This window comes from Oryctolagus cuniculus, chromosome 4 (genome assembly GCF_051225735.1).
Source record: "Oryctolagus cuniculus isolate XC-2025 breed Fujian yellow rabbit chromosome 4, ASM5122573v1, whole genome shotgun sequence".
Classification (NCBI taxonomy): domain Eukaryota; kingdom Metazoa; phylum Chordata; class Mammalia; order Lagomorpha; family Leporidae; genus Oryctolagus; species Oryctolagus cuniculus.
In genome coordinates, this window is record NC_142870.1 from 135549481 (window position 1) to 135566813 (window position 17333).

Genomic DNA, 17333 nt, shown 5'->3' on the forward strand with positions numbered 1-17333 from the left:
CTCATAATATTCTACTTTTAATGAGTGCTTATTATGTTGGAGATATATTTATATGTATTAAAGAACTGTTTTTCATAATAACTATGCATGGGGAATGTATCATGCTGTATTATGTTATCCTGATATATAACTAGAAATGGTTGAATTTGAGAATTCAGTTTTTACTTCAAGATACTGGACCTCTCAATAGCACTCTGTAGTTTAGCCTCTTTATATAACTTTCAACAGATACTTAACCTATCTCTGTTGACAGTAAATTGCAGGTGATTTTCCAAGGCACATGAATAAGACTTGGCAAGGAAAATCAGTTTGGATGATGTGGAGATAGGTGACAGAATAGAATTTGTTGTTCTTAAAACCTGGTGAAGTTCAGTATTAGTTTCCTGAATTTCCATTGCTGATTTCCTCTTAATTTGAAATGCACCAATGTGAAGTGCACATCTGCTTTTAATATTTAACATTTTTTATTTTATGACATTTTGGTAAGGTATTGATTAATTCTTGTCTTTATAAAATATGTAATGAATTCATGCTATGTGTTTAATAATATCCCCTCCTTAAAATTAATTCAATGTCTTAAACCTTCTGAAAATAAAATTTCCTTCTTAAGGAACTCAGCTGTCTTCTTGGTCCCTTGCCCTTTGAAGAGTGAGTAAAATGCAGGTGATATCTCTAATTCCACATATTTCTGATGATTATCAAAGGTTTAGTTCATGTGATACCTTAGAGTTCTTACCTCAAATCCACGCATGCTGTTTCCATGAGAAATTTAGTGGACTTGACTGAAGGGTAGACGGAGAGAGAATGAGATGCATCTTGGGCATGTGGCTTCCAGTATGTCTTTTATTCCCACATCTCTTCCCATCTCTATTATTTCTGCCTTGCTCCAAATTTTACTCCTTCAATTATTGTACAATTCATTCTCTTCCTGTTGGACTTACATTTCCAATCTCAAAATATAGAGGCATATATCAGATGGATTTTGATTTTCTAGCTTTCTTGGTCCAAACTTGTTAAGGAGGCACCGAGTTTACAAATTTCTAGATTTTTTTCTATTAAATATTTGATCTTGGATGTTATTGACATTGATTAATACATTCCTAAATTAATGTATACATGTTTATTCTAATTAAAGCTATTTCTAAAATTGTAGCCATTCTAAATCAAGCTAAATTTGTGTTTCTGGGTTAATGTCTTATTTTAAAAGAGATGGGAAAATGAATCCAAATCACTGTTCTGCATGTTGTGAATTTATCTGTTTTATTTAACTTTTGTGTATGTAAGAGAAAAAGCCATCTGGTCTTCATAAGACTGAGATATTGTGAAACAGTTTTTTTTTTTTTTTTGAGACTACTTGATCCATAACCTCTTGCAGGAATTGGCTGAAACTTTTGTAGGGAAATGGGTGGCACTGCTGGATTTAGAATTCTACAGGAACCTCAGATTTTGTTATCTCATTTGGAAAATATTGAAATTATAAATTACATTTCCCTGAAGAGAAATCTGGATGTTTTAAATTTGTAACATGTGTTGTCTCAAAGGAGCCCTTGTTTTCCTGATCCTAATGAGACGAACACTAAGGCAGTGGCTTAATCTGCTTTCTGTTGCTATAACTGAAAACCGCACATCGTGTCAACTGTCATCAATAGACGTTTATTTGGCTTATGGTCCTGGAGTTTGGGGAGTCCAAGATCGAGAGGCTACATCTGAGGAAGGGCGTCTTTCTGTGTCTTAACCCGTTCTTAAGATAGCCCTTCATCCATTCACGATGTATGATGCTGCTCCTGTGGCATGATTGCCTCTTTTTTATTTTTTTATTGTTTTTAAAAGTTTATTTATTTATTTGAAAGTCAGAGTTATACAGAGAGAGGAGAGGCAACGGCCGGAGCTGCGCCGATCTGAAGCCAGGAACCAGGAGCTTCTTCCGGGTCTCTCACACGGGTACAGGAGCCCAAGCGCTTGGGCCGTCCTCCAGGTGCTTTCCCAGGCCACAGCAGAGAGCTGGATTGAAAGTGGAGCAGCCGGGTCTTGAACTGTTGCCCATAGGGGATGCCAGCACTGCAGGCCAGGGTGTTAACCCACTGCACCACTGTGCCATAGAACAGGCCCCTCCTCTTTTTTATTTTTTTTTTAAAGATTTATTTATTTTATTTGAAAGGCAAAGTTACAGAGAGGCAGAGAGAGAGAAAAGAGAGGGGTCTTTCACCCTCTGGTTCACTCCCCACGTGGCCTCAATGGCTGGGAGCTGTGCTGATCCAAAGCCAGGAGCCAGGAGCTTCTTCTGGGTCTCCCACATCATTGCAGGGGCCCAAGCACTTGAGACATCTTCGACTATTTTCCTAGGCCATAGCAGAGAATTGGATTGGAAGTGGAGCAGCCTGGACTTGAGCTGGCGCCCATATGGGTTGCCAGCACTGCAGGCGGCAGCTTAACCCATTAAGCCACAGTGCCAGCCCTGTGATTGCCTCTTAAAACGTCCCTCCTGTCAGTACCATCACAATGGCAATTACATTTCAACCTGAGTTTTAGAGGAGACATTCAAGCCACGAAGCAGACAGTTATCTTCTAGTTTGTTTAAAGAACCAGAAGTGTTCAGTGTTGCTAGGGCTTAATTATTATAACTACAACCCATTTTAAACGTTTAAAAAAAAAACAGAAAAAAAAGGAAACATACTTTAAAATAATTTCTGAATTAATTTTAGGAAAACTGACCTACTTACCAAAGACCCAGCCTATTTCATTCATTGTGTTTCCATTCAGCAAACATTTATTGGATTCTTTAACGCACCAGAGGCTGTTCTGTCTGCTCATTGACTATGAAAGTATTTGATTTCACTTAGCATAATTTCTGAAATACTTGAATTGACACAAAAATAAGTAATTTAGGCAGTTTCACTCTCTTAGATGTAAGCGAGGAGCCTTTAAAAGTCATTTTTATATTTTATTAGCATTTTCAATAGTTTTTTCCTTTTTGTTACTCTTATTAGGAAAATGATTGAAAATTAGTGTGTGCTCATTTAAGAAAAGATGCTAGAAATAAATTTTTCTTCTTTTGGATTGACTTCATATATGTTAAATGAGCTTTATTATTTTATCTGTTATGCTAAACCCAAAGCACATGATTCTTTGCTAATTTTAAAATAAGTAATTACACCATTTTTTCTCTCTTTAGGAAGATCATTGCTCCTCTTGTAACTCGGCATGGAAAGCTCTGGTCCAACTTCTGGGGCGCATTGAGTCCTGATGGCTATTATGCTAGATCTGAAGATTATGTGGACATTGTGCAGGGGAAAAGAGTGTAGGTTACTTGATTTAACTTTTTGATGTAAAATACCATAATCTAAAGATGCAGCCTTACTAATAATACTTGCAATTTTGTTGCTATTTAGGTCTTTTGTGTTTAATGGAAATTTAACATATATTTGAATTCCTGAAATATTGGTCTCAAAATTGAGTTCCTGAAATCCTGGTATAAAACTAAAAAAAATGCTTTTGAAGTTCTAAATCTTTAAAGGAACAGATTCATTGTGGGAAATACTGAGAGATAATAATTGTATACTTTGGGGCACTCAACTCATGATTCATAGAAAAGTAATGTTCTTTAGTTAACAGTTTGAAAAGCACATGTATTTCAGCTAATTTATTTAACAGCCTCGATTAAGGGTTGTTTTGAAAGCTTTTAAAATTTATAAATAAGTAAACAATAGTAGCACCAATAACCAAAACTTTCTAGCCTTCATTGTTATGTGAGCTTTTTATGTGAACCAGCTAATAATCTGCTTTAAAGATAGGTTTCTTCACCAATTTCTTTTTTTTTTATCTTTTATTTAATGAATATAAATTTCCAAAGTACGACTCATGTGTTACCATGGCTTCCCCCCCCATACCGTCCCTCCCACCCACAACCCTCCCCTTTCCCACTCCCTCTCCCCTTCCATTCACATCAAGATTCATTTTCGATTATCTTAATATACAGAAGATCAGCTTAGTATACCTTAAGTAAGTATTTCAACAGTTTGCTCCCACACAGAAACATAAAGTGAAAAATAATAGATGATTTTTTTTTAAAATGATGATGAAATCAGATCAGACCTATTGTCATGTTTAATCCCAGTGAGAGTCAAGTTGGGAATTGATAATTTCTTTCTTTCTTTTTTTTTTTTTTTTTTTTTTTACAGAAGATCAGTTTAGTGTACATTAAGTAAAGATTTCAGTCGTTTGCACCCCCATAGAAACACAAAGTGAAATATACTGTTTGAGTACTCGTTATAGCATTAAGCCTCAGTGTACAGCACGTTAAGGACAGAGATCCCACATGAGGAGTAAGTGCACAGTGACTCCTGTTGTTGACTTTACCAATTGACACTCCTGTTTATGGCATCAGTAATCTCCCTATGCACCAGTTATGAGTTTCCAAGGCTATGGAAGCCCCTTGAGTTCTCCGACTCTTATCTTGTTTAGACACAGTCATAGTCAAAGTGGAGGTTCTCTCCTCCCTTCAGAGAAAGGCACCTCCCTCTTTCTTCACCAATTTCTGATTTTCATTTTTAGAGATTACAGAGATTGTGCATGCTACAAAGAGTGTGCATGGTTAATGCTTATTTCAAAGCCCACAGTGGGTGCTTTTTGAACAGAAACGTAATCACAATTGAAATGATTTTGCTAAGATATTAACAGGAAGGAACTTCATTCTCTTTTTAAACTTGATAATGGACTGAAGTGATTGAGTCTCCAAGTGCTTCGCCTTCATTCTACAGCATGTCAGCCCAGTTAAATAGGAAAAGAATATTCTCATAACTTAAAAGATGTACCCTTATACTTAGAAAAATCAACCAGATTTTCTTTGTACAGTTGGGTGATGAAAATCTACTTTGCTTGGAAAATGTTGATTGTTTGGGAAAACTTAAAAGTGGAGTGATGTAAATATGCTAAAGGCTTTTGTTGGCTGCAGTTAAAAAGCTTGATGGTGCAGAAAACACTGTTGAGATCCTGTTCTGTTGTTCATAGTCTTTTTTTCTATTATTATTTCAGGATGATTTGTATAGGCTGTATGCCTGATAGTATGTTTAGGTATGGCAGAAATGAGTCTCACAAAAGTGCAATAGAGAATGTATCTTTCACTTTTTCTCGGGCACTGGTGATTTCTTTCTTTCTTTATTTTTGTTCACTCTCAGTGTTGTCTAATGTGTACGGAAAGTATTGTATATGGTAGAGGTTTTTACTCTAGCTTCGATCCAAAAGCCACAAAAAGGAATGATAACTTACGATGTGTGCATGTTTGTGTGTGTGTATTTTCCGTTCAAAATTGAAGCACTGCACACTTCACCAGTGATTAGTTTCTGAGTTCACCTCATACCTTGGGTACTTAAGATATTTTCTTTAAAGCTGGTATTGTAAAACAAAATGATACCATATTCCTTTTAATACCCAGCTACATTTTCTTGGTCAAGATCTTCCCTTTCTGTTCTCTAAAAGAAACAGGCACAGCCCTTCAAGCAATTTTCTTATTCTGTTCTGAGGAAATGAGTCATTTTCAGAGTAAGGAGGTAGGTGTGGGAAAGAATGAAGGACAGAGTCTCCAAATGCTTTTACTTTTCTAGCTGTACTTCTTCTTTTCTTCCCTTTCCATAGAAGATTTCAGGTGACTTAATGAATTTCAAGACAGTATGATTTAGGATAATTTTAGGCTTTATCCATCAATGGTGTCCTGGTAAATGTCTAACAACTGGCTCTATGCCCTCATTTATAGTGTTTGCCAATTTCTGTGGTATAAATACCTCTACCCTGGCTGATAGCAAGTTTCCAGTGTGAAGTCACTGCACATGGACTTGACACTAACAGCTCTGGGCAGCCTTATGAGTCAGCGGTAATGTGCCACTGTTGGTTACTATTTTTTCTATCAAACTTTTAATGTTAATTGGAAACACATTCTGTGCAGTGGAATAGTATGCTGTAACAGCAATATAATTAAGAGATGACAGCCAAAAACACTAAAGAAATACCAACTCTAAACTCAGGTTTGTCTAGATTGAGAGTGGCTTGTCTCCTAAATGTCATAAAAATATTGTAGATACCAAGAAATCTCACATAATGTCAAATATTAAAGGCGATGTTGGTCCCTTAGTTTATATAATTAAAAAACACAAGTGTTTATTTTAAAAATAGAGTAAAACTTAAAATTTCTGTGTGTGTGGTATTTTGGGATGTCTTCTGTTTGCTTTCAGAGGAATATGGAATGTCCCCTACATAGCTAATGTGTACTTAATTAAAGGAAAGACTCTCCGCTCAGAGATGAATGAAAGAAACTACTTTGTTCGTGATAAATTGGATCCAGATATGGCTCTTTGCCGAAACGCTAGAGAAATGGTAAGAGAAGCAGTGATGGCAGGCTTGAATGTTGCCGTGGAGATGGCTTGCTTTACCAGTGCAGTGGTTGTGTCATTGTGTTTTTTGCCCTTTTTCTTTCTAATTTGTAAGTACTAGCCAATTTTTTTGATTGTATATTGAAAACTTGAGAACAATTTTGGAGAATAATTTGTCAACATTTACCTTAGAAACAATTTCAGAAAGATTGGATTAGATGGTCAGGCTGGCATTCTTTTTTTTTTTAGAATTTTTTTTTTTTTTTAATTTATTTGACATGTAGAGTTATAGACAGTGAGAGAGAGACAGAGAGAAAGGGCTTCCCTCCGGTAGTTCACTCCCCAAATGGCCGCTATGGCCGGCGCTTCTTTGATCCAAAGCCAGGAGCCAGGTACTTCCTTCTGGTCTCCCATGCAGGTGCAGGGGTCAAAGCACTTGGGCCATCCTCCACTGCCCTCCCAGGCCACAGCAGAGAGCTGGCCTGGAAGAGGGGTAACCGGGACTAGAACTCGATGCCCATATAAGATGCCGGCACCGCAGGCGGAGGATTAACCAAGTGAGCCATGGCGCTGACCCAGGCGGGCTTTTAAGTAACCCAGTAGATTCAGGTAACAAAGATGGAATTGTTACAAATGAGCTTTGCTTTTAGGAATACATCTTTTCTGCCATATGAAATTCTGTATGGAATATTCAACCTAATTAAAATCAATTAGACTAAGCCTGGGTGAAATAATCATTTTATGTTTAACCCATTAAGATACCAAGTTTTCAATTCTGAAAATATTTCAGTGATACAATATTTATTTCAAAGTTACCATGCGGTATATTTATTGCTCAATTAAAATTTTATATATAGGATGATGGGACCTAATGGATTAAGAACGCATTTTTGTTTTGAAACCAGTGTCCGTATTGTCTGTAACTTGGTTTACTTTATATCATCATTACACACCAATTCTGAAAAAGCAGTTTCTTTACTACTAAATTGAGAGAAGGATTGAGATACATAGTATATTCCATCTGTGAGAAAAACTAGTGATGCATTGCTGTTCTACAAATATACATTCATTATAAAATGCAACTGACTGAAGGAAACATTTCTTTAAATGTATAAATATGTTGTAAGACATATTTATATGATTTTCTGTTTTAGAAATGATTGGGTTATTTTATTTCCAAATTTTTGTGGGCAATTGTGGCTTCAAGAAAAATCAGAAAAGTTGGCGAGTATTTTTTTTTCTTAGTTTAACAAGGCATGTGTTGTTTGGATGTTTGTTTTCCTACAAATCTATATCCATTATTATTATTGAACATCCTCCATACCTTTGACTGTATTTTGTGCTCATCTTTGGCTGATTTGAGTCAACAGCGCATCCTGGAATGGCCTTTCTCACTCATGTTTTCTTTGTCTTAATTATGTGTCTAATGAAAGTTCTACTAAGGAATGAGCTTGGATGTATATGTGATCCCCCACCCAACACACATCCCCGCAAAAAAAAAAAAAAAAAAAGGAAATAAAGGGCTGAAAAGGCTGAGGGTTTTGTTTGTACGCGCTATAAGCTTTGCTTGTTCTGCATGTTGATATGAAGGACATTTCAGAATGTCAGCTTTTGTTCAAGAGCTGCTGTTTTCACTTGCCAAAGAATACCTGAGAGAGTATTACAGGTCGACTTACCCAATGCTTCTCTTCATTTTAGACCCTACAAAGGGAAAAAGACTCCCCTACTCCGGAAACATTCCAAATGCTCAGCCCCCCAAAGGTGTTATTTTTATTTATTTTTTATTTAATTAATGATAGATTTGGTATATTACCTAGGAGTAAACTTTATTTAAGAGCCTTCTTTGGTTTAGCTTGGTAAAATGTTTAGTATTCATGGATTAGCCATCTGCAATGTGTGTTGTGTGATTGAGTGGGTGACCTTGTGTGATTGTCAATGCATGGTTCTTTGAGGTGATTGACAGGTCAACCATAAAATGTCCTTTGTACTTGATTTTCTAGGTATCTTCTCTTTTTAAAGGGGGAGATGAGTTAGGAATAGGTATGATATAAAATACATCTTGATTAAAATGAAGTTTGAGTACTCTTCATCATTTTTTTTAATTAATCACTAACTTGTTTTTATCATTAAAACAGGTGCAAAATAGAAACCACTTGTCCTCAGTGCTGTTTGCCACACTGATTTGATTTAGGGCAAGGATATGAAACTGGTTTTCTGTAGATGCTTTTATAGTATGTGATTAATTTCTGTGTTCAGTCTTTATAAATATTAGAACAATAACATAATTAAGTAGATTGATGAAATAATATTGATTCTTGTTAAAAATGTGATATTGTCTTCTCTGGAGTGAAAAGAAGCCAAAAGAAGGACAATTCATTTCACTTTGGTGTATCAAAAGTATTTCTGCTTTCAAACAGGAATTTTTTCTAGGTTCAATGAGAAAGGCACAAAAACAATCCATTCCTTTTTTCAGTTGTACATCAGTGCTACTATAAATTAGTCTTGTGTGGTGACCAAGTTCACAATCAAAATTTTCTTTTATCTTGTCATGCATGTTTTACTTGAAAAAGAAAGACTTATATTCTGAATGAAATGTAAAAGTTGAAATTAACATCTGTATACTTTTTCTAAGGTTACTTTTATTCTTTGTATTTTTCTCTAAGCTTAATATTATTATTTCTTGACATATAGGGTATGTTTATGTACATTTCTAACAGACATGAATTTGGAAGGATATTATCAACTGCAAATTACAATATATCCCATTATAACAATGACCTCTGGCAAATATTTGAAAATCCTGTGGTATGTATTTCATATCCAGCTTTATAGCTTTTCTAGTTTTCCTATAATGGGTAATAATAGGAAAATTAGGTAAGAGAATGTTTAAAAAGTGAAATAATATATTTCATGATCTATAGAGTACATCTAAACTGAAATAAATAAAGACATATATTAGGTTTAGGGAAGGGAATTATATTTTTTTTAATTTCTCTCAGTATTGGCTTTATACGTTTAAAAACAGTACCCAAATTTTTAATTGAAATTTCAGAAGGATTTTACAAATAGCTCATATATAATGATAATTGATTTTTAGGAAGAAAATTTAAGAGGGTAGTTTGGGAAAATACTTGCTATCTTATCATTTTGTTATTTTGTTCTTGAAAAGTTGTTTTTTTTTTTTTAATTTTTTTATTTATGTGACAGGTAGAGTTACAGACAGTGAGAGAGAGAGAGACAGAGAGAAAGGTCTTCCTTCCGTTGGTTCACTCCCCAAATGGCCACCACAGCTGGCGCTGCGCCGATCCAAAGCCAGGAGCCAGGTGCTTCCTCCTGGTCTTCTATGCAGGTACAGGGGCCCAAGCATTTGGGCCATCCTCCACTGCCCTCCCGGGCCACAGCAGAGAGCTGGACTAGAAGAGGAGCAACCGGGACAGAATCCGGTGCTGCAGATGGAGGATTAACCAAGTGAGCCATGGCGCTGGCCCCAAGTTTTTTATAACAAAGAGCCACAGGAAAATTACAGAGCAAGCTGATTCAGCATATGCAGAGGGCTTGCACTTGAGGACACGGCTTCCTTTAAGTCTAAAAGTTTTTCTCTTTCTTTCCTTTCTTTTTAATCAGATTTGAGTGATAGGAGAGCTTTGAAAACTCATGGAAAGTGCTTTTTATGAAAAAGCTAGATTTCAAAATTTTTAACTCAAAATATACTTACTCTTTTATTCCATTTTCCCCATGAAGTATTTCAAGTTCCTCATACAATAATTAGGGCTTTTTTTGTTTTGTTTTTCAGGGACATCTTTTCTTATATTGGCACATTTATTCAAGGGAAAACACTCTTCTAAATTACTGTTGCCAATAATGAAAACTTTAAATTAGTGAGACTAAATCTACCTGACAAGAATTGCCCTTTATTTTGTAGGAATAGTTGAGACCTGGAAGTAATAAACCTAATGGCCTCTAAATACTCTGTTCAATAGTAAAAAAGATTATCTTTTGACATTTTAGTGTTTTGAAAGTACTTTTTTTTCCATTTTAGCTGAATCTCTTCACTTTTCATACTAGTAGAATTGAAAAGAGGTTTGTTTTTATAGTGCAGGTGAAATTCCATATTTTGCTTTGGCATTGACTTTCTTGGTATTTAAGAACAAGGATTATTTGGTTTTGTTTAGATAATATTAGCTTCCAGGTAAGATGTACTAAATCATATCCTGAATTGTGAACATTTATGTAAGAATTCAGTCTTTGGAGAGTATTAGATGAAATGGCAGAATTGAATAGAAACGAATTTACTTTTCATTACTTTCTTTGTTCTTTGCTAAATTAGCTTAATCAATATGCTGAGGGATAAAATACTTATTATCCTATTATCAGATTCCTAGGAAATTAGTGGAGTCACTTGTGCTCACAGTTTAAAATATGGTCTGAAATGAGAATTTAGTGTGAATGCCTTAATGTAAAATTTCGGGAGCTTTATCTATAACTTCCAAAAAATCAATAATGACATATAGGAAATAATAATGTAGCTCCTTACATGCAATGCTCACTTTTCATTTTCTTGCATATTTTAGAATCAAAACACTAATAAATTTTAGAGGAAATAATGAGATAACTTGATCCTTCAAATTATATACTATGTATGTATCAAAATCAGTTAAAGAATTTAAAGAGAGTTTTGGTTCCTCCACATCAGAAATATCTGAGTTATATGTAAAAAGATATACAACGCTAACAATGGCAAAAATTCCTAGTAAAAAATTAGCCCCTCTGAAACCTAGCCTTAAAACTATTTTATTTTTTATTTTTAAATTGTTTTTCCTTAAAGGTGTATTTTTAGACAATATTTTTGGAAGCATATTTTGATTGTGATTATTATGTCTATGCTTCAGTTTTTCGTAAATGGCTCCTTATTTCTGTACTTTGTAAAGAGAAAGTTCAGAATTTTGTTAAACAGCCTACATTATGGAAGAGATTATTTTTAGGTTTTTTTTTTTTAAGATCCATTTTATTTATTTGAAAGGCAAAATGGCAGAAGGAGAAAGATTTTCCATCTGCTGGCTCATTCCCTAAATGGCCCTACTGGCCAGGGCTGGGCCAGGCTGAAGCCAGGGATGTGGAATTCAATTTGGATTTCCCACCTGGGTGGAAGGAGCGCAGGTACTTGGGTCATTCTGCCTTCTCAGGCACATTAGCAGGGAGCTGCACTGGCACTGGAGCAGCTGGGACTTGAACTGTTGATCCAGTATAGGATGCCAGCAGCATCACAAATAGCAGCTTACCACTCTGTGCCATAATGCAGGTCACTTGTTGTTTTTTGTTTTGTTTTGTTTAGTTTTGTTCTAATTTTAAATCACTCATGTTTTAATATATGCCAACTAAATACTGAATTTTAAAATGACCCAGGGAAACAACTTTTTAGCTAATACTTGAAAACCAAATCGAGATAGCATGGGTTCTGGTTTATGTGTCAGAGATGAGTCAAATAAGAAAATCAAGTTCATGCTAATAAAGAGGAATAATTTTTTAGCATAAGGCCTTATGTCTTACTTTTGTTAATTAAAAGAAGTTAAAGTGTTAGTTACCCCATAATCATTCTTTGAAAATATTAAAAACCAAAGTGAAGGCAGTAATATTAAATTCATTTAAAAATAAAAATAGAATTTACCATAGAGGTATAAATAAGGCCAGAAAATGTATTAATTATTTTTTTCTGTTATTTGTTGGTAGGATTTTCTTATTCACTTCTAATCATATATGCTAAATATGTACATATTTAGAGTAAAAATCTAGTCACTGTAAGATTACTCAGTTTTAATTATCTTGAGGTATAATACTGCATAAATAAAAATTTTATGTTTCATAAGATGATGTGAGCATACAAAAAATCAGGAAAAGATTAAAATGTTAACATTTGTGAAATTTTGTTTTGTCCAATACACACATTATTTACAATTTGTTTAACCTCTATGATTATATTTGCCAGTCAAGTATTTAGAAAAAGGCCTTAATGCAAATACTTATTTTTTTGGTAGGACTGGAAGGAAAAGTATATAAACCGTGATTATTCCAAGATTTTCACTGACAATATAGTTGAACAGGTTTGTATTAAAATTATTATGTTATATATATATTACATATATATATATAAGCCATTTTGTTGTGTTTTCCAGAAGGCAATATTATTAATATTGGAACATAATGGAAAATGTGAAACTGGAGAAATATCCTTTAGGTTAAATTTATATGGTTTAATTAGTAATTACCAACTATATAGTCCTAAGAATCATATTGTTGTAAAAATGTAGACTGTGGCGTTTAACAGTTAGTTTAAGATCATGCCTTTTGTTTTTAAAATTTTTTTCCTGCAGTATATTTATTTGAGAATCAGAGACAGTGAAAGGCAGGACAGAAGACTCGACTCTATTGGTTCACCCCTCAGATGTCTGCAACATCAGAGATGGGGCCTTACTCTGAGCCAAGAGTCAGAAACAATTCAGGCCTCCCACTGGAAAGCAGCAACACGATTATGTGAGCCCTTGCTGCTGCTCCCATGTCCTGCATGGTAGGAAGCTAAGGTCTGTAATAAAGCCAGGCAAGCCAGTGTGGGATGCTGGGGTCCTAACTGCTGGACGAAATGTTGACTCCACATCAGTTTTTTTTTTTTTTTAATCCTGTCAAGTATTGTGGCTTTCTGAAACTGCTAAAAATAAGGAATCATTGACATATCTCTGGTATACAACTCTATCAATGAAAGTTTGAAAGAAATTGGATTCGTTTCTCAGGTATTTTAAAATGTGAACCATAGTTTAGTGTCGTCCTCAAGAGTATTGGTAAGGTCTTATTTTCAAGGATATAAGGTATCATCAATTCTGAGATGCACCATTGTTTTATGCACCTTAAGAAAAAAAGTTCTACCAATTAAACCATGGCACAATGTGTTTTCATCATTTAGAATGTTTATGCATACTGGAAGGAGTATTTTAGACTTACTAAGACACAGATGTAGTGAACCTTCTCATGAGGATGTTGTGTTTTATAGCCTTGTCCAGATGTCTTTTGGTTCCCCATATTTTCTGAAAAAGCCTGTGATGAACTGGTACAGGAAATGGAGCATTACGGCCAGTGGTCTGGGGGAAAACATCACGTAAGTTGAAACTTCACATGAAGAACTGAAATGTCTTCTGTGGTTCAGAGGGTAAATAATCAGAGGGTTCAGGGGGGATATGTCCTCGTTTTTATATTTCGCTGAGTCCTTGACCTAAATGAACTGCATGGGCAAGGGTTTCCAGAGAACTCTAGTTTTAGTCTAATTTTACTCCTAGCTGATTATTAAACTCTGATGAAGTCGTTTAGTCTGTCTGGGTCCTGGGTTCTCATTTATGCACCTGATGATACCGAATGGTCTGAGAGGGTCCTTGTCCTGAGGCTGCAGATGGCCAGAGGATGTGTGTCCTCACTGGGTAATGCTGTTCTTTTCCAAGGCCACTTTGTGGACCTTGCATTTTCACAGTGAGCTGTAGTGATGATGTTGAGATAAACTCTTCGGTTTACTGTCAGAACTGTTTTTCTGTATTAATGCAAGAAAGAGGCATGCATTTGAATGCCTTTGGTGTGAATCAGTTTTGCACGTGAATTCACTGACAAAGACTTGGCAAGAAATATGACTGGAGGTGGCTCAGTGTGTTTCTTTTCCTGTGAAAACTCACCGATGCCGGTTGTTTAACAGTGCAAAGGCGTCTTAATACAATACTCGGAATATTACTGCATTTGCTCAGTTCTGTCTCCCCACTAGTTAACAGATCAGGGAGGAAAATTCAAAGTATGAGGAAGAATTTGAAGTCAGTAGTTTGTGGAATAATGAAAAGCAGTTGTTGTAAGACTTTGGGGTCACGTATAGGAGTGAGGCACGTTAGCAGGGAAAGCTTATTTTCAATGGTTGGTGGACCATAGGGTAGTGAGTAGGAACTACCCATCCATCAGCTAAGGCTGCCGCAGGGGCCATATAAAAAAAAAAAAAAAACAAAATTAAAGCACTCTCCTTTTCAGGGGAAATATGAAAACTTAGGAAGTTAATTCAGCGAATTTATTGTTTGTACCTCATATATTCATTTAATAAAATATGAAAGGAGGCTGCTGCCACTGCAATACTTTGCTTCATCATTGGTATATTTGCAAAGCCATGATATCTAGGTTATTTCAAAAGTTTTACAATTAAAGCAGATGGTATGTCATAATTGAACAACTGTTAACTTTTATTGTCCATTATGACAATGGACAATAATGACCGTGGTTGAAAAAAATACTAAGATAATGTGAATTGCGTGTGGGGTTACACTTTATGTTGTCACTGATGCTGTTTCTAGGATAGTCGTATATCTGGTGGTTATGAAAATGTCCCGACTGATGATATCCACATGAAGCAAATTGGTCTGGAAAATGTATGGCTTCACTTTATCCGAGAGTTTATTGCACCGGTTACATTGAAGGTCTTTGCAGGATATTATACAAAGGTAGTAATTCTTCAACCACTCCTGCCTACTCTTTACCAGTTTTTAGTTTTTTCTTGTTTTTATCGCTAAGCAAATCCACTGGATTATTTTGCTTTTTAGGGTTTTGCATTACTGAATTTTGTAGTAAAGTATTCCCCTGAAAGACAGCGTTCTCTCCGTCCTCACCATGACGCTTCTACCTTTACCATCAACATTGCACTCAATAACGTGGGAGAAGATTTTCAGGTAATTATGACTTTTATTTTAGATTTTTCAAAAGCTGTCATTATGAAAAAAGGCTTTCCCTTAGCTTCTTATTTAGATTCTCTTCAGACAGCATGATTTGAATTCTGTTGCTGATTAAAAATTAAAAATAGTTATCTGATATATTTATCTGTTTTAACTTTTGTAGGGAGGTGGATGCAAATTTCTAAGGTACAATTGCTCTATTGAATCACCAAGAAAAGGCTGGAGCTTCATGCATCCTGGGAGACTTACACATTTGCATGAAGGACTTCCTGTTAAAAATGGAACAAGATACATTGCAGTGTCATTTATAGATCCCTAAGTTATTTACTTTTCATGGAATTGGATTTTTTGCAATGGATGATTGGCATGAACATGTCTTTGAAGTTGTGCTTGAGAAGATGAGAGGAATATTTAAATAACTTCAACAGAACAACTTCACTTTGGGCCAAACATTTGAAAAACTTTTTATAAAAAAAATGTTTGATGTTTCTTAATGTCTGCTCTGAGCCTCGAAATACAGGTTAAAGAAGAAAAGAAAGAAAAAAAAAGTAAAAGTAAATATTTATTTCTATGCTTTACTCTCTCTGAGAATGATGACGAGTTTCTGAATTTGTTTTTCAAGTTGATAAAATATTCAGGTACAAATGGTCAAGTGACAAATAATATTTTCTTATTTAAGACAAGTCTGGGGAGAATGTTATTTATCAATATGTAGGGGAAATGTAGACACAATGGATATAAATGAAAATTAGCAAGTTTTGAAACCTTAGAAATTTGATTTTGACTAAATTTGTATGCAGTTATTTAATTACACTTTTGACCACCTATCCAGACAGATCTTTTACAATAATTACTATGGGAACACACAAGAAATATTGCAGTGTTTTTCCTCAAGAAAATGCAAACACAACCAAGAAGCATATCCATTGAAAACATTGTTGAGATTTTATAGACAAATTATCTTACATTTGTATTAGAAATCAAATCTTATGTTCCAGCAGATGGATCCTCCCAAAAGGTTTCTTGTAAGTAGATGTTGGATTTAGGAAAGCGTTCAGGCCTTTCCTTAAAGTATATCAGGTATCAAGATCAGCAAGTGTCCTTAGGTCAAAACAGCTTTTTTTTAAAGTTTTGTTTCCTTTTTCATTCTAGAAAAGAGTGAGAAAAAAGAAAAAATCATTGAGATAAACAGTGCATTTTATGATATTTTTAAGTACTTGAATTTTGTATCAGGAAAATAAAATCATTGAGCCTTGCTTTTTCCCTCTTGCCCTTGTCCTCTCTCAGTTTTTTCTGCAGAGGGGCAGGGTGGGAGGGAGAGAAGGGTTATTTGCTGTTTTCTCTTCCAGGCATAATCTGTTTTACCCATTGAAGTTTTTATTTTCTTCCCTCTATCTCACTTTAAAAAAATTATCCAGCAAAAATATTTGTTGACTTGATTTTTTTTTTTGCCATTTCTCTGAGTGAGGTTTAAATATCCTTATTGTAGCTACTGTTTTTAATTTAAAGGTTAAACTTGAAATAAGTTCTTAATCATGGTGCCAAAATTCATTTTTCTAACACTGTGTGTTGGAAAATTATGAAAAATAAAATAATTTAAAATGAGTGTTTGTTCTGCTTATTTTTGGTGACGTCTTTAGAAGTCGATGCATGCTGGAATAGTCTGAAAGGGCACTAGGTGTAAAGGCTATGGTTTTTTTCATTTTGCTGGGAGGATTTAATAATATCTAACTTGCAAAATCCCTCTGATTTAATTATAAATTGAATTGCAAAACCTTCAGCTTTAGAGTGAATAGGGATTTGGTCTAACTCATTTTACAAATGGGGAAACAGAGATCAAATGTTTATTCAACATATGTTAAGTTAGTGGTGTATTTTGAGTCTCTACCATAGGCCAGTTGCTGTTCCCAACACTGAGCAAATAGTGATGAACAAGACATTACAATTACTAGGAGATGGACTTAGGAAATAAAGAACTTGTGTTCTACTGTTGTTCTTTTCTTTGGTGACACTTAACACTAAAATAAATTCCTATCCATCATCTAGGGTGAGAAAGAATTTTAGTAATGACTTTGAATTACATTACTGTGCTTCAGGGATTATATTCAAAGTCCTTAACAATTGGTATAGAGTAGATGCCACTCACTCAAAACAGACTGGTTTATAAACCTGTGCAAGCCAGTTTAACGTCCCCTATTTGCAGTTCCTTTTACCTGTGATGTCTATGAGAGGT

At 34.9% G+C, this 17333-nt stretch overlaps 1 protein-coding gene across 2 annotated transcripts in view; it reads left to right on the forward strand.

Annotated features, from left to right (window-relative positions):
- The window catches only part of PLOD2 (procollagen-lysine,2-oxoglutarate 5-dioxygenase 2), a 99676-nt gene extending 82971 nt beyond the window's left edge, over positions 1 to 16705 (forward strand). Inside the window, exons 12-20 of one of the 2 annotated variants that reach the window (XM_008266286.5) lie at positions 3173 to 3298; positions 6225 to 6366; positions 8061 to 8123; positions 9054 to 9167; positions 12395 to 12460; positions 13402 to 13506; positions 14726 to 14872; positions 14972 to 15097; positions 15264 to 16705. In XM_008266286.5, the coding sequence (XP_008264508.1) occupies positions 3173 to 3298; positions 6225 to 6366; positions 8061 to 8123; positions 9054 to 9167; positions 12395 to 12460; positions 13402 to 13506; positions 14726 to 14872; positions 14972 to 15097; positions 15264 to 15419 (1045 nt within the window). In that variant the 3' untranslated portion in view covers positions 15420 to 16705. The remainder of the gene's footprint in view (positions 1 to 3172; positions 3299 to 6224; positions 6367 to 8060; positions 8124 to 9053; positions 9168 to 12394; positions 12461 to 13401; positions 13507 to 14725; positions 14873 to 14971; positions 15098 to 15263) is intronic. The other variant, XM_008266287.5, reaches the window with a different exon arrangement.
- Positions 16706 to 17333: the final 628 nt, after the last annotated feature.